The sequence below is a fragment of the Eurytemora carolleeae genome, unplaced genomic scaffold (assembly GCF_000591075.1).
Source record: "Eurytemora carolleeae unplaced genomic scaffold, Eaff_2.0 scaffold329, whole genome shotgun sequence".
Taxonomy (NCBI): Eukaryota; Metazoa; Arthropoda; class Copepoda; order Calanoida; family Temoridae; genus Eurytemora; species Eurytemora carolleeae.
The window spans coordinates 207543-235199 of NW_019396239.1; the positions used below are offsets into that span (position 1 = coordinate 207543).

The 27657-nt window shown below is 34.1% G+C and overlaps 2 protein-coding genes and 1 long non-coding RNA gene across 6 annotated transcripts in view; 2 read left to right on the top strand and 1 right to left on the bottom strand.

Annotated features, from left to right (window-relative positions):
- LOC111699077 (probable uridine-cytidine kinase) lies at positions 1-8668 on the top strand. 4 transcript variants are annotated; one of them, XR_002764667.1, is made up of 11 exons: positions 1-56; positions 297-339; positions 1020-1158; positions 1770-1818; positions 2751-2864; positions 3396-3539; positions 4250-4357; positions 5302-5426; positions 5795-5839; positions 6442-6754; positions 7078-8668. XR_002764667.1 is itself a non-coding variant. In XM_023469639.1 (10 exons), exons 1-10 carry the CDS (start codon positions 9-11, stop codon positions 6548-6550), a joined length of 924 nt encoding a protein of 307 aa, XP_023325407.1. In that variant the 5' UTR covers positions 1-8; the 3' UTR covers positions 6551-6780. The 4 variants fall into 4 exon arrangements, 1 of the variants encoding a protein (XP_023325407.1); XR_002764668.1 differs by having other exon boundaries at positions 5332-5426; XR_002764669.1 differs by having other exon boundaries at positions 38-56; positions 297-343.
- LOC111699087 (calpain-5) overlaps positions 8650-27657 on the top strand; it is a 19623-nt gene continuing 615 nt past the window's right edge. Inside the window, exons 1-20 of the mRNA XM_023469652.1 lie at positions 8650-8730; positions 9361-9478; positions 11646-11744; positions 12061-12109; positions 12745-12823; positions 13191-13265; positions 13837-13914; positions 17225-17345; positions 17885-17964; positions 18109-18228; positions 18635-18712; positions 20899-21039; positions 21652-21767; positions 22656-22806; positions 23261-23334; positions 24637-24731; positions 25384-25441; positions 25830-25966; positions 26775-26899; positions 27282-27361. Of these exons, the coding sequence (XP_023325420.1) occupies positions 9362-9478; positions 11646-11744; positions 12061-12109; positions 12745-12823; positions 13191-13265; positions 13837-13914; positions 17225-17345; positions 17885-17964; positions 18109-18228; positions 18635-18712; positions 20899-21039; positions 21652-21767; positions 22656-22806; positions 23261-23334; positions 24637-24731; positions 25384-25441; positions 25830-25966; positions 26775-26899; positions 27282-27361 (1873 nt within the window). The 5' untranslated portion in view covers positions 8650-8730; position 9361. The remainder of the gene's footprint in view (positions 8731-9360; positions 9479-11645; positions 11745-12060; positions 12110-12744; positions 12824-13190; positions 13266-13836; positions 13915-17224; positions 17346-17884; positions 17965-18108; positions 18229-18634; positions 18713-20898; positions 21040-21651; positions 21768-22655; positions 22807-23260; positions 23335-24636; positions 24732-25383; positions 25442-25829; positions 25967-26774; positions 26900-27281; positions 27362-27657) is intronic.
- LOC111699079 (uncharacterized) lies at positions 9521-9917 on the bottom strand. Its single transcript, XR_002764670.1, has 2 exons — positions 9718-9917; positions 9521-9640 (listed from the first exon to the last, which is right to left on the bottom strand). It is a non-coding gene; the product is annotated as an uncharacterized LOC111699079 (long non-coding RNA).

Here is a 27657-nt window from a genome sequence, read left to right on the forward strand (position 1 = left end):
ATATTTAGATGCAAAACTGCTTTAGAGCTGGTGTCAGAGGATCAAGTTTATTAAAAGTAAGTTTAAATAATTATCATCCAATTTTGATCAAAATATTATGAAGAATTTTTACTTAAAATTTCAGTAAAATTAAGATGAACGTGTTTTCAGAAATTTCTGTAAAATATTTTAATATTTTAAAAAAATATTTAAAAAATAAGAAAAAGTAAAAAAAATTCAAAAAACTTGACAATTTCTGTTTAAAAAATCTACAAAAATCTACACTTCTTGAATAGTTTGTAACTTCATATTTCAAGAGGTTTGGTTTAGTGTCTGGATACTGTGCACAAACTATCGAAGGAAGGTGTATAAACTATCATATAATACATAATTGGATTTTTTTCTTTATTGTTTAAGGAATTGAGTTTTTGACACAAACTAACATTTTCTTATCCTTATATCTATACAACCTAATGGTTTAAACTTTTGATACTTCAAACTCAGATTATTTGATCTAAAACTGAATTCAAAGTTTAAACTATCCAAGGTCTACGACATTGGGTTGAAAAGAAATGGGGGATAGAAATCCAGAGTTTTACTTATGAACACCGCTTTTTGATATTTATTAATCTATAGGATATATAATACTAGGCGACATAGTCAGTCTTCTTAACTTTTCATTGTTTCTATTACTTCCCTTGCCTTGTTTCCCTTCGTTCATAGTCTTCTTAACTTTTCATTGTTTCTATTACTTTCCTTGCCTTGTTTCCCTTCGTTCATAGTCTTCTTAACTTTTCATTGTTTCTATTACTTCCCTTGCCTTGTTTCCCTTCGTTCATAGTCTTCTTAACTTTTCATTGTTTCTATTACTTGCCTTGCCTTGCTTCCCTTCGTTTATGTTTGAAAAATATCAATTTCTGTTTTCGTCAATTGATTTCCAAAAAAGGTCTCAAGAAGGTCAAGGTTTATCCGTTTATTGGATAAAAACCATAAAATAAAAAACGCAAATACAATAAATATGTTTATCACCCTAACGAAAGATATGGATTCAAAATGTCTGTTCCGCTCTTCTCCGATGAAGGAAGCACAGCCGAGGAGTTCTCCGTTTATAATAGGAGTAGCCGGAGGGTCAGCTTCTGGTAAATCTACAGTTTGCGAGAAGATTATGGAGAATCTTAGGAATAAACTCATAATAAACTCGTAATAAATACATAATAAACTCATAATAAACTCATAATAAACTCATAATAAACTCAGTAAATTGACGATGGAAGTATTTTTTAAATGACATTTTATTTAAAAAGACTACATGCACGGAAGTAAGGAAAGTTGTTCATAAGTTTTTTTCCTGACTATTTCCTTCTTGTTTCTGCTGCAGAAATAAGTTAAATATCGATACGTTCAAATATAAATATAAAAAAACATTTTCTACTCAGACAAAAGTTAAATGGGCACGGGCATGTAAATCTTGAAATATATGGGGTCACAAATATTTACGTCGATTAACCAAAAGTTGGATTTTTTCTAAACATCTTCTTTCTAGGACTACAAAAGAATTACCAACTGGATGTTGAATCTATATATATTTCTATATTTATATGTTAGCTATAGCTGGCCAAACGGCTGAACCAAATTGGCTGACATTTTTTTGAGGGAACCCATAGGCTAAACAAATAGTTAAAAAAATGTTAGTTCCAAGGACAATGCCGCACTTCAGTTAGTAATATATATTGTTCAGCATTTTAAAAATGTATTTTTTTGAACGAAAAATTGAGTTGTTTGTCTTGTAGAGAATACAACCTGGAGATTGCTGAGAAGAAAGTTGTTCATATATCACAGGTCTGTAACATAGGATTATTGGATTGTTCATATATCACAGGTCTGTAACATAGGATTATTGGATTGTTCATATATCACAGGTCTGTAACATAGGATTATTGGATTGTTCATATATCACAGGTCTGTAACATAGGATTATTGGATTGTTCATATATCACAGGTCTGTAACATAGGATTATTGGATTGTTCATATATCACAGGTCTGTAACATAGGATTGGATTGTTCATATATCACAGGTCTGTAACATGATTATTGGATTGTTCATATATCACAGGTCTGTAACATAGGTTCATATATCACAGGTCTGTAACATAGGATTATTGGATTGTTCATATATCATAGGTCTGTAACATAGGATTGGATTTCTTTCTTTTTCATATCCTTCATTTTTTTAACAAGAAATAGTTAACGATAATTTTTTTAACAAGAAATAGTTAACGATAATTTTTTTTAACAAGAAATAGTTAACGATAATTTTTTTTCTTATTTTTTTAGTTTCAAAGAAAATCCAGAAATAATTTATTGAAAATAAAATCTTTTTGTTCACTTTTTTGTTCACTTTTTTGTTTCAAATCTAAATTGAAAAAAAGTTTTCTCTTAGATTATGACTATTTTCTATTTTGCTTCCTTTTTCTTCGCTACCCTCTTTTAATAACTTGAATTTCTATCATCAAAATATTTTTTAGTTTTGTTTAGTGAATTGTAATCAATTATTATGAATTCTCTGTTTAAAAAAGTGTAATCCAGTGATAACCGAAATATAATTATCTGTATCTATCTATCTAATTGGCAGCCTTGAACCTGCTATAGTATTCTTTTGTCCATGTAGGCTTATAATTTTGGTATATTTTCAGAACCTATAGATCCGGATCTCGTTATAAACGGATCCGAATCCGGATTCTTCTCCCTAAACCTTTTGTTTTGTTTTTAGGATTCATTTTATCGAGATCTGAAGGAGTCCGAGAAGGAGAAGGCAGAGAAAGGATTATATAACTTTGATCATCCAGACGCATTCGATATGGAACTCATGGAGAAATGTTTAAAGGTTCATACTTCTTAAAGAGACTGTATTGTATTTTAAGTGATTCTACATATAAAAGGTACTTGCTCAATTCACAACGGTACCCTGATCATGAAAAATATGGAAAATATCGTCTTGAAAAGTCTATATCTTGAAAAGTGTACACATTTTTAGAAGTAAAAGAACTAATTAATTCTTGATGATACGGTGTGAAGCGACACAACACTTTACAAATGGAAAGTTACTTAGAATTACGTTTAAAGTCTCTTAAAGTTATCTATCTTTTATTAATTCAAAGTTTTTTTTGCTTCCATATCATTTCATCTTTCAGTGTTCTCTTTCATATTTCATCATTCCTTTCGCCTTTTGTACATAGACAAACTTTTTTACATTGTCAATGTCTTGTTGTTAGGCATAGTTAATTTTTATTTAGTTTAATCTACCTTTAATTGAAAATCGCAAAACCATCATTTTATATTTGAAGTATGGAAGTAGGAAATCCCTGACAGTCTGATTTGATCTGATCTGATTCCACGAAAATATGTCTTTATTTAGGATATATCTGAGGGTAAATCAACTAGAATTCCTCAATATGATTTCAAGACCAACTCCAGGATAAGAGATAAGTTTACAAATGTTCTAGCTTTCGAGACTGACGTCATTCTTATCGAAGGCATTCTGGTGTTTTATCAACCAAAAGTTAGTTTCTTACATTCTTTGTATTAACAACCAAAGCTTTTTGTTAAAAATATTTTTTGTGACTAGCAAACTGTAATTTTCTATAAACTATTATGACTTTAAAGAATATGTATGTATTATGTATATGACCTAGTGTATAGTTTAATACTTCGAAATAACATAATTCACCCTGTATGGTTGGGTATACTTCTGGACTTCGGTTCTGCCTCCCCACGGGTGATACCTCATCTGCGGATGGCCTGGGGGGCCGGGTGTCCACCCGATGGCGGTCTGGGTTCTCCNTTACAGCTTTATGTAGAAATCATATTTTACATCTAAATATCAGAATATGTTCTGGGTTCTCCAACTTGGGGGGCTTTGAGATCTTTCTCCTGATACTCCTGATGTACTTTTATGTGCCATGAATAACGTTGTTTGTATTTTACTGTTGATGACATGAATCAGCCAGCAGTCTGTATTAATTATGAATCACCCTGTTATATTCATCTATGTTCTATTAATCACACCGTATGTACCTTGTTCTGACGAATATCCCTACATGTACATTTCTTTGAAATGAATCCCCTGTATGTACTTCTAAATGACATGAATAACCCCGTATATGTACTTCTTAATGAAATGAATCACTCTGTATGTGTACTTCTTTATGAAATGAATCACCCTGTATGTTTACTTGTTTATGAAATGAGGCACCCTGTATATACCCCTAGGTCCGTGAGATGTTTAACATGAAGATGTTTGTCGAGACAGACGCCGACACAAGGCTCGCCAAGCGAGTTATCAAAGATACAGAGGATCTAGGCAGAAATATTGACCAGGTATTATTATTATTATTATTATTATTATTATTACTATTATCGATATTATTGTTTTAAAACTGTTAACATTGTCATTTGTATAATTAGTCTCAATAGTATAATTGGTATCATTAGTATCAATAATATCATCAGTTTCATCGGTATCAATTATAATCATTTGTATCATTTGTAACATTTGTAACATTTGTAACATTTGTAACATTTGTAACATTTATATCATTTGTATCATTTCTAACATTTGTAACATTGCGTCATTTTTAACACTTGTTTCATTGGTAACATTTGTAGATTTTGTCTCATTTTTCTAAATTGTCTCATTTGTAAAATTTGTAACATTTGTAACATTTGTAACATTTGTCACATTTGTCTCATTTGTATCATTTGTAACATTTGTAACATTTGTATCATTTGTAACATTTGTCTCATTTGTATCAGTTGTAACATTTGTAACATTTGTATCATTTGTCTCATTTGTCTCATTTGTAACATTTGTCTCATTTGTCTCATTTGTCTCATTTGTCTCATTTGTCTCATTTGTAACATTTGTAACATTTGTAACATTTGTAACATTTGTATCATTTGTATCATTTGTAACATTTGTCTCATTTGTCTCATTTGTCTCATTTGTCTCATTTGTCTCATTTGTAACATTTGTGACATTTGTGACATTTGTAACATTTGTCTCATTTGTCTCATTTGTCTCATTTGTAACATTTGTAACATTTGTCTCATTTGTCTCATTTGTCTCATTTGTAACATTTGTAACATTTGTGACATTTGTGACATTTGTAACATTTGTAGTATTTGTCTCATTTGTCTCATTTGTCTCATTTGTCTCATTTGTCTCATTTGTCTCATTTGTCTCATTTGTCTCATTTGTCTCATTAGTCTCATTAGTATCATTAGTATTATCAGTATCATTAGTATGATCTTCATTATATGAGGTATTGCATCACTACATAAACTTCGTGAAGCCTGCGTATGAAGAGTTTTGTATGCCAACCAAGAAGTTTGCTGATGTTATTATACCACGAGGCGCTGATAACAAGATTGCTATGTCTCTGATCAGGTAGTGTAAACTGGAGATGACATGTTTTTTACCTATGATTTTTAACAAGCCCCCCCCCCCCTCTGAAAATAATTTACAGTACATTTTTTCCTAGAGCGTAATGATATTTTCCATTGAGTCGGAAAACAGCATAAATTACTGTAAACAAAGTTTCGTTTTAAAAACAGATTTTTTTCATCTTCAATTTTTTTTATGTGAACATAAATGAGGGGAAGGTTGGATGGGGAGGAGTGTCAATGAAATTCCAGTGATTTGAATGATATTTTTTATTTTCATTATTCTTAGCTATTATTTATATTCATTATTGCGATATTTTTTATTCTTTATCAGCATTTTGAAACACTAATCCATTTTCGTTGTTGTTTCAGTTTACATATAAACAACCTGCTCACCTCTCCACAGAAAGACCGAAGGTAACTTAAAACTTGAACTCAGTGCTTTTAAACTCTTATGTTTTCATTTATTATGAAGTGCCATGATCAAATCAAATCAAATCAAATCAAATCAAATCAAATCAAATCAAATCAAATCAAATTATTTATTTCTGCAGAAAAATCTAATTTTTACAGATCAGAAAGATAACATTTTCCACAGCAGGTGGACTTAATAGCCTGGGGCTGTTTTAGATGAGCCCACCTGTAAACCAAATTCTTTAATTAATTTATAAAAAATTAAAATAACAAACATCTAATAGCACTAGAAACTAGGGATGGGGACTTCAGAACCTTTTCCCAATTCGTTCGTTAACTGTAACTGTTTGTTTAGTGTAGCTGTTCGTTAACTGTAGTTATTCGTTAACTGTAGCTGTTCGTTAAGTGTAGATGTTCGTCAACTGTAGCTGTTTGCAAAAAAATAAAAAGTGACGTAACGGACAGGTCCATTATGATACAGTTCGTTTTTATCTATTCTGAGTATAACTGAAAACTTGCCAAGGAGAGGGGGGTCACAGAGTNTAGAGACAGGGGCTTACTGCCTTAGGGGCCGAGTCTGCTATTTCTGTATCAACACTGTTTAGACTGAGTCTGGTAATGGATCCACGAAGACGACATGTGTCCGATACTTCCAACATGTACGATGTACCAAACAGGAAAGATCTCATGGACGTGCTCACTCGTCCTCATTAGAATTCGTCCAACGTGACGAAAGGATGTATGATAAACGGATCTATAATCTTACCGAATATCTTTGGTCTAAGTATTTAATGGCGCCCGACATGACAAATACTATTACAAAATTTTTTAATTCTGACTTCTGAAGAATAGATTTTAACATTGAAAAAATATTTGAACTTCTTATTCTTCGCAACCTATCTGACAAAATTTTCCATGGTAAATATATTTCGATTTATATTGTTTAACTTTAGATGCAGATTTGTGTTGATTTATGATAAACAAGACTTATTGCAAAATTATTTTGTTTAAAGGGACAGTTTGCGTCATTTCAAGAGGAGCTTTTCCAATTCACAACGGTACCCTTAATAATGATAAAGATTTCCTGTATTTATCAGATAATTGATAAATTTCCAATTGTGGGTTCTCTTTTAAATTATTTTTTAAAACTTAATATTTTCCCAGATAGAAAACGACGATATCTTCCTCATTGTTGCTCAGATATCGTTATTAACAGAACATATAAATCCTTTAAATATAAGGTCACTTGAAAATACGTTCACAGTCCCTTTAAAGTCAGCTGTTCTCAGTTGATTATTCAAATTATATGTGCTTCTCAAATTCTATGTGATAATGTACATACATTTAAATGTGTAAACTATTATCAGTTTTTTTGTACATGAATAGTACATGCAGTGGTTTGTCAAAATGCAAACAAAAAAGCATATTACATTATATATATATATATATATTGTCAAGTATAGATCCTAGTCACAACAATTGAGGTTATATTACACAGATAACTCAGAACATAACTAGTCAAAATTATATTTTGGTCACGTCAACATTTTGTTAAACATTATTTATTTTTTCATTTTAAATTTGTGTGTGAACAATGAACATGTACATTGTACAATGTTCTAAAATCCTGAGAATTTTGCTATGTACGTTGTACCTGTACTTCATCAAAAACCTTTTGTACAAAAAATTGTTGCATGTATATTGCATCTAAATTATTGATCAATGTTCAATACCAACTAATTAACAAGAAAATGTTGCATGTACATTGTACATAATGTATATTGTGCCTATTGCAATCATCAAATTTTTTTCAAGCAATGCATGTACAGAACAAGTGTGTTGCTTTAAAATAGAAAATTTTTAAAAAATGTAAAATTAGGTTGTTATGTACATTGTACATGTATTTTTGTTATGTTAATAAACTATGTACATCGTACACGCATCAAATGGCATATACAGTACAAGGTACATGCATCTAAATTATGAAACAAAGAGTTAAAATGTACATTAATCATTGTTCATTGTTCATGTTATGTATTTAAAAAATACAGAAAGTAACGTCAGGTGTGAGGTATCATGCATACATGCGTACATGAATAAGACAAAGAAGAAACTTATGTCGTGCACAATGTACATGCAATTTACTATATAAAACAATGTACTTATTGTTTTAGTATTTCACATGTACAAATTTTTACATTATTGACCAATAAAAATTTTTTTATTATGTTCTATGTACATTGTGCATGCATCTAAATAATTAAACAGTGAACAGTGTACGTTCAAAATATGTAATGTTCAATGTTCCTCCATTTGCATTATTGCACAATTTGCAATTGTGCACACTGTACAAGCGTATTGTAAACAGTTTAAATACCTCAGTAATATTTAGTATAAAAAATTCAAATTAACTGTTAATTGACATTTAATTTGCAGTTAATTTCCATTTAATTACAAAGTAATTACCAGTTAATTACAAAGTAATTACCAGTAAATAACAAGTTAATTACCATTTTAATACTAGTTAATTATAAGTTAATTGCCAGTTAATTACAAATTTATTACAAGTTAATTGCAAGTTAATTGCAAGTTAATTACCAGTCAATTACCAGTCAATTACCAGTCAATTACCAGTCAATTACCAGTCAATTACAAGTCAATTACAAGTCAATTACAAGTCAATTACAAGTCGATTACAAGTTAATTACAAGTTAATTACCAGTTAATTACAAGTTAATCACAAGTTAATGACCAATTAATTACAAGTTAATCACAAGTTAATGACCAATTAATTACAAGTTAATTACTAGCTAATTACCTGGTGTTTACAGATTAAAATGTGGTGAGATAAAATCAATAAAACTAGTGTATATATACATCCCTTTAATTACCAGGTAAGCTTAAGACGGAAAACCATTTAAACGAAGATTATAAGGGACAAGATGAACTGATTTCTCGCCTCAAACCCTATTTGTATTTTCCCTATATGTCTTCAACCTGATTTGTAAACCGTTAATATTTCAAACTGTGCCATCTGATCTAGCAGAATTCTAAGTTTGAAATTTCAATTTTTTGCGACGAAGATATACGACTTGGTAAATTAGAGTTCGAGGCGAGTAATCAGATCCTTGAAATAGTAAAATAAGTTTAATCCCAATCAAAATGAATTAAGTTTAAAAGATAACAACATCTTTAACTTATGAAGCAATTAAGTACACGATCAGAATAAAACGGGTTTATGACCAGAATTACGCTAAGCTAAGTACACGTTTATACTGGAACAGTATAAAGATCAAAACTATGTTAAGCTAAGTACATGTTTAGAATGGAACGGTGTAAAGATCAGAATTACGCTAAACTAAGAACACCTTTATACTGGAACAGTGTAAAGATCAGAACTACATTAAACTAAGTACATGTTTAGAATGGAACGGTATAAAGATCAGAACTATGTTAAACTAAGAACACGTTCATACTGGAACGGTATAAAGATCAGAACTACGTTAAACTAAGTACATGTTTAGAATGGAACGATATAAAGATCAGAACTACGCTAAACTAAGGAAGCATCACCAGGAACTCGGAGTTCCTTGGACAGATCCTTTATTCTCACCTAACAATTCTTCTATTGGTCTCAAGAAGGTAGCAATTATTAAACCTTAGGTCTAATTAAATGATACTTGGTGGGGTTTGAAAATGTTTATTGGTAAAAACTTGTTACGGAATATATGGGAGCGTTATTACTGTGTAGTTAGTTTCTGTGGGAGGATTTAGGGAGCTTCTCAACTGCAGGTGTTGATGAACCTTTAGAGCTTTCTGGAGCAGAACTGTAGAAGGCTGCTTCTGTAGGGAGCTGCTTGAATCTGGAGGTGTAGATGAACCTTTAGAACCTTTTTGTTGGTACAGAGTTGGTTTGGAACTCCGGAGCTGCTCAAAGATTGGTTGGTTACAACTGATGATATCATGTTTTCTAGATTTCAATGTTAGATTTAAGGCGCAGTTTTAACCTTGAGTCTATACTTAAAAATACACAGTGCTCACAGGATGTTCACAAAAAATACAAAAATATAAATACATTTTAACTATTCATAAAAGCACAAATATCAATTCTTAAAGAATCTGTTACATTCGTTTGTGAATTTTACAAAAAAGGAGTTTTAGTTTATGTAAACACCCAACAGAGTTACCATATACAGAAATAATTGATTCCAACCATGATCTGACATTCTTTGTTAAAAATACGCACTTTGAACTCCGTTACAGAATATGGGTTAAAAAGTAAAGTTTTTTAAACCGATTTTTTTTTAATTTTTGAAAATAGATGACTTTGATAAGAAATTGATCAAATTAAAAATTAAAATTATTTAAATTTACACAGATGCGTTACACTTTAACATGAAACTTTTGAAATGAAGCATTTTTCTTGTATATTTTTATTGGTATAAATCTGTATTAACATCCCAACAATCAATGAACAAACAATTGACAATGATTGATTATTCTAAAATGTCATTATGATTAAATATTAAAATATTTTGGGACAAATATTTTCCAGAAACTAACAAATATATTTAAACATTACTTATTTATAATACAGCGTGTCACACGAAACTTGACTGATGAGAACAAATCTAAAAATATCTTGAATCATTGAAATAATTTATGGCATTTTTTTCAATCTTATTTTACAAATAAAATTCTTTAAACAATAATCACAAAATAATCCTAATTCTGGCATTTCAAAAATGTGGTCTGCCTCTTTTTGTGCTTAAAACTACTGAAGAATTTTGTTCAGATTTAGACAATTTTGGTTTCATTCAATAAATTGAACGAAGAAATTTGAAAAAAGATGTAAAAAGGTGCAAACCAGATATTGGAAATACCAGTAATAGAATATTGGCTTTTTGTGATTATTGTTCCAAAAATAATAATTATTAAGTAAGCAGCTTAATTGCCGCAAATTGTTTTAAATATGATTCTCAAGCTCGGTGTCTATTTATGTATCATGTTTTGTGGGACACTGAATATGTGAAATAATATTTGGTATATTTAGAGATCAAAACATAGTTATTAACCATTAAAGATAAAGTTTGGAAAATATAGTTTTCTCAATTCTAGATTCTAGATTCTAGATTCTAGATGCTTTTACCAGATTTGTTTCTCGGGATTAAAGTTGGTTGCTAACGGGAAAACTTGGGATTTTAAGGGATTGTTCAAAGTTTGGATTTAAATAAAGGGAAACAAAATAGGTACGTACTGCAGTGATCTGCAGTACACTGGCTGCAGAAATTGTGAGGTTTAGCGAAGAGTGAGTGAACTGAATAGAGGACGAAAATTTTGAATTTTATAGCGTTAAGCTCCTAAGTGGTTAAAGCATTTAATAGAGGAATGTTTTTCATTTCTGGCACTAATAAGAAGACTTGACTCCTTGGGTATCGGAGTATAAGATTCGGAGATATCTGCTCCGTTCCTAGGTTTGTTTAGGTATCGGAGCTGCGTGGTCTGGAGTGGACAAGGATAAGAGATATTTGCTCAAAACCTAGGTTTGTTAAGGTATCGGAGCTGTGTGGTCTGGAGTGGACAAGGATCGGTGATATCTGCTCCGAACCTAGGTTTGTTTAGGTATCGGAGCTGCGTGGTCTGGAGTGGACAAGGATCGGAGATATCTGCTCCGAACCTTGGTTTGTTTAGGTATCGGAGCTGCGTGGTCTGGAGTGGACAAGGATCGGAGATATCTGCTCCGAACCTAGGTTTGTTTAGGTATCGGAGCTGCGTGGTCTGGAGTGGACAAGAACCTAGGTTTGTTTAGGTATCGGAGCTGCGTGGTCTGGAGTGGACAAGGATCGGAGATATCTGCTCCGAACCTAGGCTGGTTAAGGACGGAGTTGGCAGACATGATGTTATTCAGGTATATCGAAATTTTTAACTATTTTCACAATTCTTAAAAAAAAAATTTAATCAAAAAGGCTTTTGGTTTTTACTTTGTTTGACATATTTTTAATTACAAAGGAACTATGATTTTCTAATCCCTCTATCTTTGCAATCCAATGTCAAAGACCTTAGATATTTCAAATTATGTTAGCGCAAAATATCTAAGTTTGAATTATCAAAGGTTTACACCATTACTAGGTTGTTAAGATATAGGAACTAGAAAATTATTGATTAAATCTTTTAATATAAATATTATATTCTCTCATATCTTATATTATGAATATTATATTAAGGGAAAACTTGGTAATTGTTGGTTTGTAGCAGCTGCCAGTGTTCTTGCAGGTACATTTCCCTCTTTCAATTCTTCTCTTATTAAACTAGTTCCTTATTTCTCTAACAACTTTTTGTTCGAACGTTCGTTTATCCTTTCATTTACCTCTGTCAATCAACCTTTCATTCACCTTTTTGTTCCTCCTTTTGTTCATCCTTTTAATTTTACTTTTAATCATCCTTCATCTTTTTATTTATACTTTCAATCATCCTTTTATTCACTTTTTATGTCCTGTCAATCATCTTTTCATTCACCTTTTATGTCCTGTCATTCTTCCTTTCATTCACCTTTTATGTCCTGTCAATCATCCTTTCATTTATCTTTTTGTTAATCTTTTTATTCATCCTTTCAAACATCCTTTCATTTACCTTTTTGTTTTGTTTTGTCAATCATCTTTTTGTGTCCTGTTAATCATCCTTTCATTCACCTTTTTGTGTCCTGTCAATCATCCTTTCATTCACCTTTTATGTCCAATCATCCTTTCATTCACCTTTTATGTCCTGTCAATCATCCTTACACTCACCTTTTTGTTAATCTTTTATTCATCCTTTCAACATTCTTTCATTTACCTTTTTGTTTTGTTATGTCAATCATCTTTTTGTGTCCTGTCAATCATCCTTTCATTCTTGACTTTATATATCTCAAGGTGTAGAGAAGCTATGGGAGCGTGTGCTCCCAGACCTAGAGGAGCAGGATTGGGATCCGGAGAACAAGGATAAATATTCGTAAGTAATTCTTATTCTTGTTCTCAGTGTTTCTCATCCTAACTTTCAGCTACAAAGCATTTCATCGAAAGCAGGGTTGTACGGTAATAATAATAATAAAGTACTATAAGTGTGGCTCTGTGAACATGTTCACTTCATACAATATAAAATAATAAGAACAAATATCGAGGATTCATATTTTTTTTCGTGAATTTATAAAATTTTACGAAAATTAGATTTTTTGAAAGACAAATATTTGTAATTCTGAGAATCCATAAACCTTGCCTGTTTTGATGTTTTTTGGATACAAATACACAAACAGACAGTGACACCCAAGCAAAGTATGTATAAAGATTAATCGTTCTCTTTATTGTCATTACTTTTGCAGAGGAGTATTTCGATTCCGGTTCTGGAGGTTCGGAGGATGGGTTGAGGTTCTAGTTGATGATTATCTACCAACAAGGTAAACTTGAAGGATTATGGTTCATGATTAATCTTTTTGTTTGTTTTGTTCTTAGGGATGGAGTACCCGTGTTCACCTACAGCAGGGATAAAGGGGAGTTCTGGGGAGTACTCCTAGAGAATTTTTAAGTTTACTGTTTAAGGATGGAGTACCCGTGTTCACCTACAGCAGGGATAAAGGGGAGTTCTGTGGCGCACTCCTAGATAATTTTTATGTTTACTGTTTAAGGATGGAGTTCCCGTGTTCACCTACAACAGGGATAAAGGGGAGTACTTAGGAGCACTCCTAGAGAATTGTTATGTTTACTGTTTAGGGATGGAGTACCCGTGTTCACCTACAGGAGGGATAAAGGGGAGTACTGGGAAGCACTCCTAGAGAATTGTTATGTTTACTGTTTAGGGATGGAGTACCCGTGTTCACCTACAGCAGGGATAAAGGGGAGTACTGGGGAGTACTCCTAGAGAATTGATATGTTTACTGTTAAGGGATGGAGTACCCATGTTCACCTATAGCAGGGATAAAGGGGAGTACTGAGGAGTACTCCTAGAGAATTGTTATGTTTACTGTTTAGGGATGGAGTACCCGTGTTCACCTACAGCAGGGATAAAGGGGAGTACTGGGGAGCACTCCTAGAGAAGGCATATGCAAAGTAGGTTCTTAATCATTAGGAAACATAGACAAAGTTTTAAATATCCAACCAAACTACATACGAGCTATCTAACAATTCAAACAATTGATATATTAAGTAATAAGAAAAGGGATCTGTAAAAGACCCCAAAATGGACCCCCCAGACCGCCGCCAGGTGAGAGGGTCATGACAAAAGATGCCCCCTATCCGTTCCATCCAGGCCCCCAACACCCCCACCAAACTTTTCCCGGTAGGAGGAGAAGGGGTAGTACTTACCGATGGTTAGCTTAACCAATAACCTTGGTGATTGTGTAATGTGTACCTTACAATCTAAAGTTGAAGCTTACCACAGTTAATGGGGGGTCTAGCACATTCCAGCCAGCTCCATCCATCTGGCATGTACTTTATGCAGGACATGTGCACGCTTCTGCATTTCTGTTTCACTGGCATTATCTCCACCGTTCCTGGGCTTACCGTCCAGGTTAGGAAGATTTTGTACCAAATTCTTCCTGTTCATAGTGTACCACCGAGCATACAACTGTCACGTTGTACTCATTTAGTTGGAATACTATTCTTCTCATATCTAAGACAACGGACAGTACTTGTATGATTTGCCATGTTCATTGGGCCTTCTATTCCCCAGTCTTGCGTCACCAGCTCTGAATATGTTGAGTATTTTTTCAGCTTTGTTGTCGCAGACATTCGGTTGGAGTTTGAACCACTCCTGTGGAGTTGGCATGTGTATCATTGATGCCTGAGTTTGCTTTGTTAGCATCACTCTTGCCTCTGCTACCTTCATTAACTGTTGCTTCAGATTTCTTCTAGGTCCGTTAATGAAACTGGCTCCTAGGTTCTCTAATAGTTCCATCACTTTCTGTGTCCATGGATTATCTGGTGACTGGTGAACAGACTAAACGCATTCTTTAGGACCTTGTCTTGTTTCCTGTGCATAAGATCCCAGACATATGGTCCTAGCTTAATCTCTACTCTCTCCTTCATTGGCTTTAATCCTGCATGCATATACCCTGCACACTTTGATGATGATTTGGGTAATTGTAGCACAAACCTGGCTACCTGATGCTTGATACTGTCTAGTTTGTTCAGAACCTTTTTGGACAACACCATAGCCTCAGTAGCATACAGAATTGCGGGAATTGTGCAGCGCTCTGTCCAATCCTGTCCGAGATCCACCTAATATTGTGTGGGTATACTTTTGGGCAATGCTCCCATCTTCTCTTCTCTTACTCCAGGACTCATCAGCGTACTCCAGGACTCATCATCTTACTCCAGGACTCATCAGCGTACTTCAGGACTCATAATCTTACTCCAGGACTCATCAGCGTACTCCAGGACTCATCAGCGTACTCCAGGACTCATCAGCTTACGCCAGGACTCATCAGCGTACTCCAGGACTCATAAGCTTACTCCAGGACTCATCAGCTTACTCCAGGACTCATCAGCTTATTCCAGGACTCATCAGTTTACTCCAGGACTCATCAGCTTACTCCAGGATTTATCTTTACTCCAGGATTCTTCTTTATTCCAGGATTCATCTTTACTCCAGGATTCCTCCTTACTCCATAATTTATACCTAGTTAGGATTCGCCCTACTCCGGGAATCATCCTTACACCAGGATTAATCCTTACTCCAGGATTCATCCTTACTCCAGGATTCATCCTTGCCCCAGGATTCATCCTTGCTCCAGGATTCATCCTTGCTCCAGAATTCATCCTTGCTCCAGAATTCATCCTTGCTCCAGGATTTAGTTTACTCCAGTATTCGTCCTTGTTCCAGGATTTAGTCTTACCCCAGTATTCATCTAACTCCAGGATTCATCCCTACTACAGGACTCATCAGCTTATACCAGGATTAATCCTTACTCCAGGATTAATCCTTCCTCCAGGATTAATCCTTCCTCCAGGATTAATCCTTCCTCCAGGATTCATGCTTACTCCAAGATTAATATTTACTTCAAGATTAATCCTCACTCTAAGATTAATCCTTACTCCAAGATTAATCCTTACTCTAAGATTAATCCTTACTCTAAGATTAATCCTTACTCCAAGATTAATCCTTACATCAAGATTAATACTTACTCCAAGATTAATCCTTACTCAATTATTCATGCTTTCTCCAGAATTCATCCTTGCTCCAGGATTCATCCTTGCTCCAGGATTTATTCTTACTCCAGGTTTCTCCCTTACTCCAGGACTCATCCTACCTCCAGGATTCACATATCATTACTCCAATGTATACTGATCCTATCCAAAATATGAATCACTTGAAGTGTATCCAATATCCATCCTGACGAATACTGAAAGGTTGAGAACTCCAGAACCCATTTTGATCTGAAAGTGGCCAGGCACCACACTCAATTCTGACGAAAACGGAAATTTTAAAAACTCCAGAAACCATTTTGTTCTGAAAGTGGCCAAGCACCACACATAAAGCTCTACAAAGGAGTAAATTTATCTTAAAAAAAGGACAACAAAACAAAAAACAAAATGGAAAATATGCTTCTAGATTCTCCAGTTCCAGAAGGTGTTTGACAATTATGGATTTAGTCAGATTTTACTGCTTCTTCTCCCAGCTCTAAGCACTGGTGTCATCACCCACAGCCACAACCTGACTTGAGGAGAGTAATTTCTACTCCTCAACACTTCTAGAATTTACAAACAAGAAAGACTAAAAGTGAAAGAATTTACAACCTTTAAGATTATGTTTTCTTCCACAATGAGGAAGACGAGATTTGAGTCTGGTTGGATCCAGGTCTAGTCTAGGACGGGACGAAGAAACTTGCTCCGGAGTTCCGGCCTCAACCTCTATTGCTGGAACCAGAAGAGTAGTAGAGGTCATCATGACTTGCTCCTGTACTTAGGGCTATTGGGCTAAGTACTTTGCAATGCTTCCCCTGGAAAAAATTTAGGCAAATAGAAATGATTAAGCCTCCCTTCATTTTAGCAAATAATTGTGAGATTCATTTCTTCACAATGTTTCAAAACAATACATTTAAGTGGAATGAAATGTATGTACTTAAACAATTAACAACTTACAATCTTAGTATGCTAAACTTTTTTATTCCATGTATTTGTCGTCTATGTTCTTTATCATTTGAGAATAAAACTAAATCATTGAATATTTAAACTATGAACAATCTAACAATTTTACAATAATAGAAATTGAATAATAAATTAAACTTGATGCAAGAAATAACAAAAAGATGAACAAAAAAATGAATATATGTTGCACATGAATGAATTAATTTTCGGAATAAAGAATGAATTACTCCATGAAAAGTATCTAAAATGATGAATGAATGATTTATATCAGATTGCATGGTTCCTATGAATGCTTGGATGGAGGGAATCTCTCTGATGCTCTGGTAGATTTTACCGGAGGAGTAGCTGAACTAATACAGCTCCATTCAGATACTGGAGACCAACTTGTTAAGGTTAGTGTACCGGAGCAAGCTAATACAGCTCCATTTAGATACTGGAGACCAACTTGTTAATGTTAGTATACCGGAGTAAGCTAATACATCTCCATTCAGGTACTGGAGACCAACTTGTTAAGGTTAGTGTACCGGAGCAAGCGTATACAGCTCCATTTAGATACTGGAGACCAACTTGTTAAGGTTAGTGTACCGGAGCAAGCTAATACAGCTCCATTCAGATACTGGAGACCAACTTGTTAAGGTTAGTGTACCGGAGTAAGCTAATACAGCTCCATGTAGATACTGGAGACCAACTTGTTAAGGTTAGTGTACCGGAGTAAGCTATTACAGCTCTATTCAGATACTGGAGACCAACTTGTTAAGGTTAGTGTACCAAGGAGTAAGCTAATACAGCTCTATTCAGACACTGTGTTACACAGATAAAGGGTTTAAGGGTACAGTGGTTAATCTGACATGCCATTCTCTTTTTTTAAACTAGGGTCACGGTCCCCGTTATGATTCTATTTATTATATTTTATATTTATCTAATTTTTTAGGATGATGAATCCAAAGCTGAACTGTTTGTGAAACTAAGCAAGGAGATTGGAGAGCATGCTTTAATCTGTTGTGCAATAAGGTATTGACTATTAACATTGTCGCCTAGAATTCTTAAGACATTTAAAAATATATTTGAACTAAAATGTTTGACTTTAATTAATTTTATGGATTTTTTTTTATTTTTTATTTAAATGTAAAAAAAGGTTTCTCTTTTATTATTTAGAGGTGGAGGGGGCGCTAGTGAGGAGAGAACTGAAATGGGTTTAGTTAAAGGACATGCTTACGGAGTAACTGCTCTCAAGAAGGTTCCTATTGGTTCTTCAGGACTCTCTTCACTCTTTAAGTAATACTTTTTCAGTAATACTTTTTCAGTAATACTTTTTTCAGCATTTTTACCTGATTTAAACCTTTTAATCGCCATTTTATCTTAAAAATTGCCATTTTATCTTAAAAATCGCCATTTGACCTACATAATTGCCATTTTACCTTCATAATTGCCATTTCATATTCATGACGGCTATTTCTCCTTCAGAAATAAAATTTTACCTTAAAAATTTCCATTTCACCTTCATAACCGCAAATGTTTTCTTTTAAAAACAACCATTTTCACTTAATAACATACATTTTACCTTTATGGCTAACATTTTACTTTAATTTGCCCTTCTATTTACCATTTTACCGTCAAAACTGCCATTTTACCCTCATAACCGCCACTTACCCTCATAACAGCCTGAATTTTTGTCCGGTAGAGGACGTGAGAAGATTCCACTTGTGCGTCTCCGAAATCCTTGGGGAGAGAAAGAATGGAACGGGGCATTCAGTGACAGGTAGATTGTCAATTACAATCAACGTTCTGGAACCCGTTGCTTTTGAAACCCTAATTCCCCCCCCCCCCATCTCTCTTTTATCTCTAAAATGCTTTGGATCTTTTAACATTACTTTTTATGAAACGTTAGGCGATAGGCAATAGGCATGCATTAGGCATTGATAAATAATGAAAATATAAGAAAAAATCTACTTCTAAGTTGAATTTTAATTTATGTTTCCCGTTTTTATTCTCAGTTTAAAGCACTGTTTATACCTTCAATTATCAGTTTTATAACTAATATATTTCCGAATTATCGCCTTATTCGTTTTTTTTTTGTAATTTTAACTGTTAAGTTTAGTTTTTTTGACTTAAAAGACTCAAAAAGAGTCAAAATTAATGACTAAAGACTAAAAATCTAGATTTTCAAATTTTAGGAACAAAATTAAAGGATTAGAACAGGAATTTAGGAACAATTAAAAGATTGTTCAGGAATTAGGAACAAAATTAAAGGATTAGGACAGGGATTTAGGAACAATAAACTGATTGTTCAGGAATTAGGAACAAAAATATAGGATTAGGACAGGGATTTCAGGTGGGTCGGACAAAGTATTAGGAACAGGAACAATAATAGGAACATTAGCAATTTAAGAACAAAAAGAAATTACTAGTTATACTTAAATGCATGAAAATTAGGAACAATATTACAATTTTGATAAATGAGTATGATTAAGGAACATTACTAGATATGAACAATACTATAAAAAAAATATTAAAATTAACTGTCCACTCAATACCGTACAAATAGATGTACTTAGGATTAAACCCACTGTACTCTATGATACCAACTCAGTCATAAGGAAACATTTTTCGACAAATTTCACTGTACAGTATAAACCTAGCCAGGCAAAATTAGGAGAGTTATGCCCGCCCCCTGGTCATAGTGCTCAAGGTATGATGGCAATGGTCATTTTCAGTTAGTCCACCATTGCTTCTTTTTTCTCCTCCAGAATTCGTGATCAATGATGTCATTGAACTAATATTAATCATGATATCAGGTTGGTGACTGGAGCAAACCTAGGAGAGCAGGAGGATGTATAAACCACCCAGAGACATTTCTTCTTAATCCACAATTTAGGATCGGAACTTTGAAACACTTAATAAGAATAGGAGAAGCAGGAGGAAAAGGACAAGAAACATGACGAGTAGTAGGAGTAGGAGAAGTAGATGGAGTAGTAGGAGTAGTAGGAGTAGTAGGAGTAGTAGGAGTAGTAGGAGTAGTATAAGTAGTAGGAGTAGTAGTAGTCGGAGAAGTCGGAGAAGTAGGAGGAGTAGGAGTAGTAGGAGGAGGAGTAGGAGAAATATAATGTGAAGGAGTAGGAGAAGGAGAAATATAATGTTGAGGAGTAGGAGGAAAAGTAGAAGGAGGAGTTGCAAGTAGGAGACGGAGTAGGAGGAAGAGGAGGAGAAGAAATAGTATATGCAGCAGTTAAGGTTCTGATATATCAGATTTGATATAACCACCAAGGACGGAGGAGTAGTAGGAGGAGGAGTATAATATTGTTTGATATAACCACCAAGGACGGAGAGGAGTAGGAGTAGGAGTAGGAGTAGGAGTAGGAGTACGAGTACGAGTACGAGTAGGCAATCTAGAGTTCACTAACATCCACAATAGAGAACGTAAAGTAACGTAATCTTTAGAGACACAAAGTAACATCATCTTTAGGGACATAAAGTAACATTGGTCTTTAAAGACATAAAGTAACATCTTCTTTAGGGACATAAAGTAACAGCATCATACCTTAAGACTTAAATTTACAAAAATTTTGACAATGTTTTATTTGTTATTTATTTCAATTCAAAATCTACGTACAATTTTTACTCAAGACTCGATAATTGTTAGTTTTAGGTTCTTTTTAAAGTATTAATTTTTTAAATATTCTAAATATGATAAAATGTTCATTGAGGCTTGCTGCAAAATATTGCATTTTTAAAAAATGTTACGAGATGAAAAATGTAACAAAGATTGTTTGTTCTTAAATACTAATCATTCACCAATAACCATATATGGTTTGAAGCAAATGATATTTCACCGTTTTCCAGCGTGTTCAGTACTGGAACCTGTTTTCCAGCGTGTTCAGTACTTGAACCTGTTTTCCAGCGTGTTAAGTACTGGAACCTGTTTGTAAGATGTTGGTTGTATTGCAGGCTAGGGTTGGGTGGGACGGGTCGGCTCTACTCTACCAGTGAACTGACCCGTCTCTCTTCCAGGTCTCCAGAGTGGAAAATGATAACAGAGAAGGAACGGGAAAAGCTTGGCCTTGTTACAGAGGACGACGGAGAGTTTTGGTAGGTTTATTAAATTATACAGAGAGTTCTGGTAGGTTTACTATGCTATACAGGGAGTTTTGGTAGGGTTATTAAAGTTTACAGAGAGTCCTGGTAGGTTTACGTTAGTATACAGAAAGTTCTGGTAGGCTTATTTAAGTATACAGAGAGTTCTGGTTGGTTTACTTTAGTATACAGAGAGTTCTGTTAGGTTAACTATAGTATAAGAAGAGTTCTGGAAGGTTATTTAAAGTATACAAAGTTCTGATAGGGTTACTATAGTATACAGGGAATTCTGGTTGGTAAATTACAATTACAGAGAGTTCTGGTAGGTTCATTATAGTATACACTACAGAGAGTTCTGGTAGGTAAATTATAATTACAGAAAGTTCTGGTAGGTTTATTTAAGCATACAGAGAGTTCTGGTTGGTTTATTATAGTATAAAGAGAGTTCTGTTAGGTTAACTATAGTATAAAAAAGCTCTGGTAGGCTATTTATAGTATACAAAGTTTTGATTGGGTTTCTATAGTATACAGAGAGTTCTGTTAGGTTTATTATGGTATACAGATAGTTTTGGGAGGTTAAATAGAATATGCTACTTTATATAGATAACGATTTTCTTGAATATAAAGGATGCCCTGGGATGACTTTGTTTCTGAGTTTACCGATCTATCAATCAATCATCTCATCAATACTTCACTATTCTCATTCTCCAAAACCTGGAAGGAGTTTTTTAAGGTAGAACACTAGGATTTGGTGTGATTGACATAGTCATGGTCATGGTTATGGTCATTGTCATGGTCATGGTCATGGTCATGGTCATGGTCATGGTCATGGTCATGGTCATGGTCATGGTCATGGTCATGGTCATGGTCATGGTCATGGTCATGGTCATGGTCATGGTCATGGTCATGGTCATGGTCATGGTCATGGTCATGGTCATGGTCATGGTCATGGTCATGGTCATGGTCATGGTCATGGTCATGGTCATGGTCATGGTCATGGTCATGGTCATGGTCATGGTCATGGTCATGGTCATGGTCATGGTCATGGTCATGGTCATGGTCATGGTCATGGTCATGGTCATGGTCATGGTCATGGTCATGGTCATGGTCATGGTCATGGTCATGGTCATGGTCATGGTCATGGTCATGGTCATGGTCATGGTCATGGTCATGGTCATGGTCATGGTCATGGTCATGGTCATGGTCATGGTCATGGTCATGGTCATGGTCATGGTCATGGTCATGGTCATGGTCATGGTCATGGTCATGGTCATGGTCATGGTCATGGTCATGGTCATGGTCATGGTCATGGTCATGGTCATGGTCATGGTCATGGTCATGGTCATGGTCATGGTCATGGTCATGGTCATGGTCATGGTCATGGTCATGGTCATGGTCATGGTCATGGTCATGGTCATGGTCATGGTCATGGTCATGGTCATGGTCATGGTCATGGTCATGGTCATGGTCATGGTCATGGTCATGGTCATGGTCATGGTCATGGTCATGGTCATGGTCATGGTCATGGTCATGGTCATGGTCATGGTCATGGTCATGGTCATGGTCATGGTCATGGTCATGGTCATGGTCATGGTCATGGTCATGGTCATGGTCATGGTNATTTCAAAAAGCTTTTAATGTTGTTAGAGAGAAGCTGGTTATTGGGATCCATCTTCTGAAGGTAGAAACCAACCGAAGGTTCAGGGTTCATGATAAACTCAAGAACGGAGATATTGGGAGCAGTGACTATATCCGGTCCAGGCACGTGTTCTACCGAACTAGGTACCTGTAGGGGATCATAAGGACAATCAGTTGTAGGAGGGGGCACCCTTAGAGTCTGATTTATTTGATTTTATTTGAATGGGGGAGCTGTAACGTAAAGGTATAATTAATCAATATTCAATGCCTAGATCAAGCCCAGAACCGGATCGACATGCAACTGTGCAGCTTCCAAAATTATCTTAAATATGAAAGTCCAAAGTTTCAAATCAAGTTGAAGTATCGTCAAGAAAAATCATTTATCTTTAAATATGTTTTTCCAATCACATGAACTTCTCCTTGTATTCCAGAAAAAAAACCATCATAGTGGAATATGCATGAATGTACAATGTATAATAGTATATTTAGGGTTATTAACAAAGAATGAGACATTAATAACGACTTTTTAAATGTCATTGAGAAGAAAATAAGTTCTAATGATGTATAATATACATTGTAATGTTTATTGTGTATAAAGGTTGAAGGCTGGACGGTATATCGTAGTTCCAACAACATTTAACCCTGGAGATACAGGACAGTTCCTGATCAGGTATACATTATATATATCATGGTTCCTGGAGATACAGGACAGTTCCTGCTCAGTTATATATTACATATATCATGGTTTTAGGATATACAGGACAGTTCCTTCTCAGGTATACATTATACATATCATGGTTCCAGGATATACAGGACAGTTCCTTCTCAGGTATACATTACATATATTATGGTTCCAGGAGATACAGGACAGTTCCTTCTCAGGTATACATTACATATATTATGGTTCTAGGAGATACAGGACAGTTCCTTCTCAGGTATACATTACATATATCATGGTTCCTGGAGATACAGGACAGTTCCTTCTCAGGTATACATTACATATATCATTGTTCCTGGAGATACAGGACAGTTTCTGCTCAGGTATGCATTACATTTATCATGGTTCCAGGATATACAGGACAGTTTCTGCTCAGGTATGCATTACATATATCATGGTTCCAGGATATACAGGACAGTTCCTGCTCAGTTATATATTACATATATCACTGTTCCAGGATATACAGGACAGTTCCTGCTTATGTAAATGATGATGTATTTGGTTTAGTTGAGCTGTATATATATATATATCTTGGTTGTTTGGTGATGATGTATCTGGTTTGGTTGAGCTGCATATCTTGGTGGTTTGGTTGAGCGCTGTATATATTTCTAGGTTGTTTGGTGATGATGTATCTGGTTTGGTTGAGCTACATATATATATATATCTTGGTTGTTTGGGTATGATTTATCTGGTTTGGTTGAGCGCTGTATATATATCTAGGTTGTTTGGTGATGATGTATCTGGTTTGGTTGAGCTGCATATATATATTTTGGTTGTTTGGTGATGATTTATCTGGTTTGGTTGAGCGCTGTAAATATATCTAGGTTGTTTGGTGATGATGTATTTGGTTTGGTTGAGCTGCATATATATATATATCTTGGTTGTTTGGTGATGATTTATCTGGTTTGGTTGAGCGCTGTATATATATCTAGGTTGTTTGGTGATGATGTATCTGGTTTGGTTGAGCGCTGTATGTATATCTAGGTTGTTTGCTGATGATGTATATGGTTTGGTTGAGCTCAATATATATTTAGGTTGTTTGATGATGATGTATTTAGTTTGGTTGAGTTAGATGTATATATATTTAGGTTGTTTGGTGAAGATGTATCTGGTTTCGTTGAGCTCTATATATATCTAGGTTGTTTGGTGATGATGTATCTGGTTTGGTTGAGTTAGATGTAATTATATATATATATATATTATATATAGGTTGTTTGGTGATGATTTTTCTGGTTTGGATGAATTAGATGTAAATATATTTGGTGATGATGTATCTGGTTTGGTTGAGCTGGAGGGCGATGAACCACCAGACCCTCCTTGTCTTTTCTGTGGTTGTCAAGCTAAACCTCAGGTTACCTTAATTTGTAAATTAACATTCAAAATTTAGAAGTGTTTTCACAAATTTCGAAAAGTCCTTTAATTAAGGGAGAGACTGGTTAGCTAACATATTTGTACCGAGAGTGCAGTATTATAAAGAACAAATTTAGGATTCATTTGATAACAATGAGACGTTTATGATACGATATGACACAAATCTCTCAACGAATTGATAAAATTTCCAGTAAATCTTCATCCGGTCACAAAGTTGGTGTTCATGAGTCATACTTTAAAAGTTAAAATTACTTTTTTTTAAAAAGACTCTTACTGAAAATTAGATAATTTCATCCGACAATTAATCATAATAAAGATGTGAATTTTTTTTCTTAAAAAAAAACACTGTGTTTGCCCCTTTTATTGTAAATATCAAACTGATCATTGATCCTTGAACAGAAATATTACTTTAAAACAAATATTAAAGTTGAATAAATTATTTCAATGATTTTTTTTATAAATTAATGGGATTGTAGACGTTATTTAAAATGACTTTCAATTTGTAAAGTGGCACTGGAGTGGAAGTTGAGTTCCAGTCTGAAAATTAGGAATTCTCTGTCCGTGCCATTATATATATATATACGTCACTGTACAGTTCCTACAGTCCTTTTTAAGTTTTTGTTTAATTGTAGATTGTGACAAGATTAACGATAGAGTCGTTGGAAGGATTACCCAAGAAAAGTATTGGAGGTTGGTTTTGAAAATTAATTTTCTTGCTTCATTTACATTCTACAATGGATAATGTTTGTTGTTTTTGAATGAAAAATAATCTCCTTCTAACTCGGATTAAACCAAAATACAAGTTAGTATGAAACACTCAATTTAGGTTTAACTTACATACATTTAGGTTTAACATAAATGTATTTAGGTTTAACATACAAACATTAAGGTTTAACATAAATACATTTAGGTTTAACATATACACATTTAGGTTTAATATACATACATTTAGGGTTAACATACATACATTTAGGGTTAACATACATACATTTAGGTTCAAAATACTTACATTAGGTTTAAATAAATACATTTAGGTTTAACATACATACATTTTCAATGTTTATTTTTCTCATCTAAGGTTGTGATCCCTACTTGATAGTTCGGTGTGAAGGAGAGACGGTTAAATCTCCAGTAATCAAGGATAATGTGTCTCCAACCTTTAATTTCTCAACAATTTTCTACAGAAAACTAACCCAGAAACCAATCAAAGTTCAGGTTAGGGATTTAAAGAAAATATTTTACAAATGCATATTTTTAAGGGCGCGTATTCGAGTCATCACCTATTTGGGACCAAAAACAACTAAAAACCATAGAATACACTGATCCAGGTGGGGGCTGAGCCCTTCATAGCCCCCTCCCCCTCTGTATATTTTGTATTATTTGTACGTGATACGTTATAGTCTCTAAATTTCAAGTAAATCGCATCTTAATCTAGAAAGGAAATTATACAATATGTTCGGGTTTCTAGTCTTTCACTTTTAACTCATAGGAGTAAAATTTTTCTTAAGTTTGATTACTGAGATTTTTTCTTCTGACTTTCGCCAGACTTTGAACCGTAAGACGACAAGTTCTGCAAGATATTTGCTATATACACAATGAAGGGTTAGCCACAAAGGAATGATATTGTAATGTCGACCATAAAATCTGTAGAATATAGTCTTGAATGATTATTCAAAGAAGTAAGTGTTGGGGGNGGCAATAAGAAACCAGTGATATAAGAAAAAAAAACTGAATAAATTCTGTACAGTTTGTGCAGTTTGTACAGTTTTCTTTGAAGTCTCAATAATTTATTGGCAAAACTGTACACTGGCAGTGGGGCGTAAAAAACTATGGAATAGGGGAAACGGCTGTTAGACTTAACTTGTGATGAAATTGTAACACAGAAATTGTGCGGCACAGTGGAATTTCATGATAATGGTAAAACTATTTGCTTTAGACCAGCGTCAATTACAAATAATATTTCTTAAATGTCGTCTTCATTTTCCATAGTTTTATGGGTCCAACTGTATATAAACATTAAAAGGTTTGGGAGAAAGGTCTCCTCATGGACAGTTTTCTCGGAGAATCTCGGGTTGAGGACGGAGACGGGAGCAAGGACAGAGTCAAAGAGAACACAGATAATCCTTTCGGAGAAGAGGAGACAACAAGGTTCATTTACTCATGACACATATAATAGCAAGAATAAAATCGAATCCAAATATAAATTTTCATTAATTACTTTTTCATTCAGTTATTTTCTTTAAATTCATGTTATCGCAAATTTTAAAATTCAACTCTAAACACCTCATTAATAGAGAAAAAAAATAAATTTTGAGAAATACAAAGACATAAATTTTCTTTTGTCCCTTAGGATTGACTGTATAGTTTATACTTGACAATTTTGCTCTGATATTATGGAAAAGTGGATTTCTTTAATAAAATCTCAAAATGTATTTTCAACATTCTTAAGTTATCAATATTACTTCTCCTGTTAATAAAAAAGTCGTTTTCAATGATTTAACTTTAAGTCTTTGAAAATGTACTTTTACAGAACAGTACGTGCTGTACAGCTGTACAACCGAGGTCGGAAAAAGGAGGAAACTATGCCAGGGACAATAAAACTCATAATAGGTAGTTTCTCTAATACAATGATAACGAAGTTACAGTTAATGAATGTTACACGTTAATGCATCTTCATCACACTACTGCTAATTGTACCAAGCCAATATCATTTAATTCTTACAGTGAAACCTTAAAATCAGGCCCCACGTCGAGTTTTAAATCCTTTGACTGAGGGAGACAACAACATCATTAAGAAAATAGGTTCAAATAATTTCCTCCGGATTTTAAGAAAATCCTCGAAATATTATATTAGTCTCCCAACAACAGTGCTTAGGATCCGTATCGGTTGGATCCGCAACATAAAC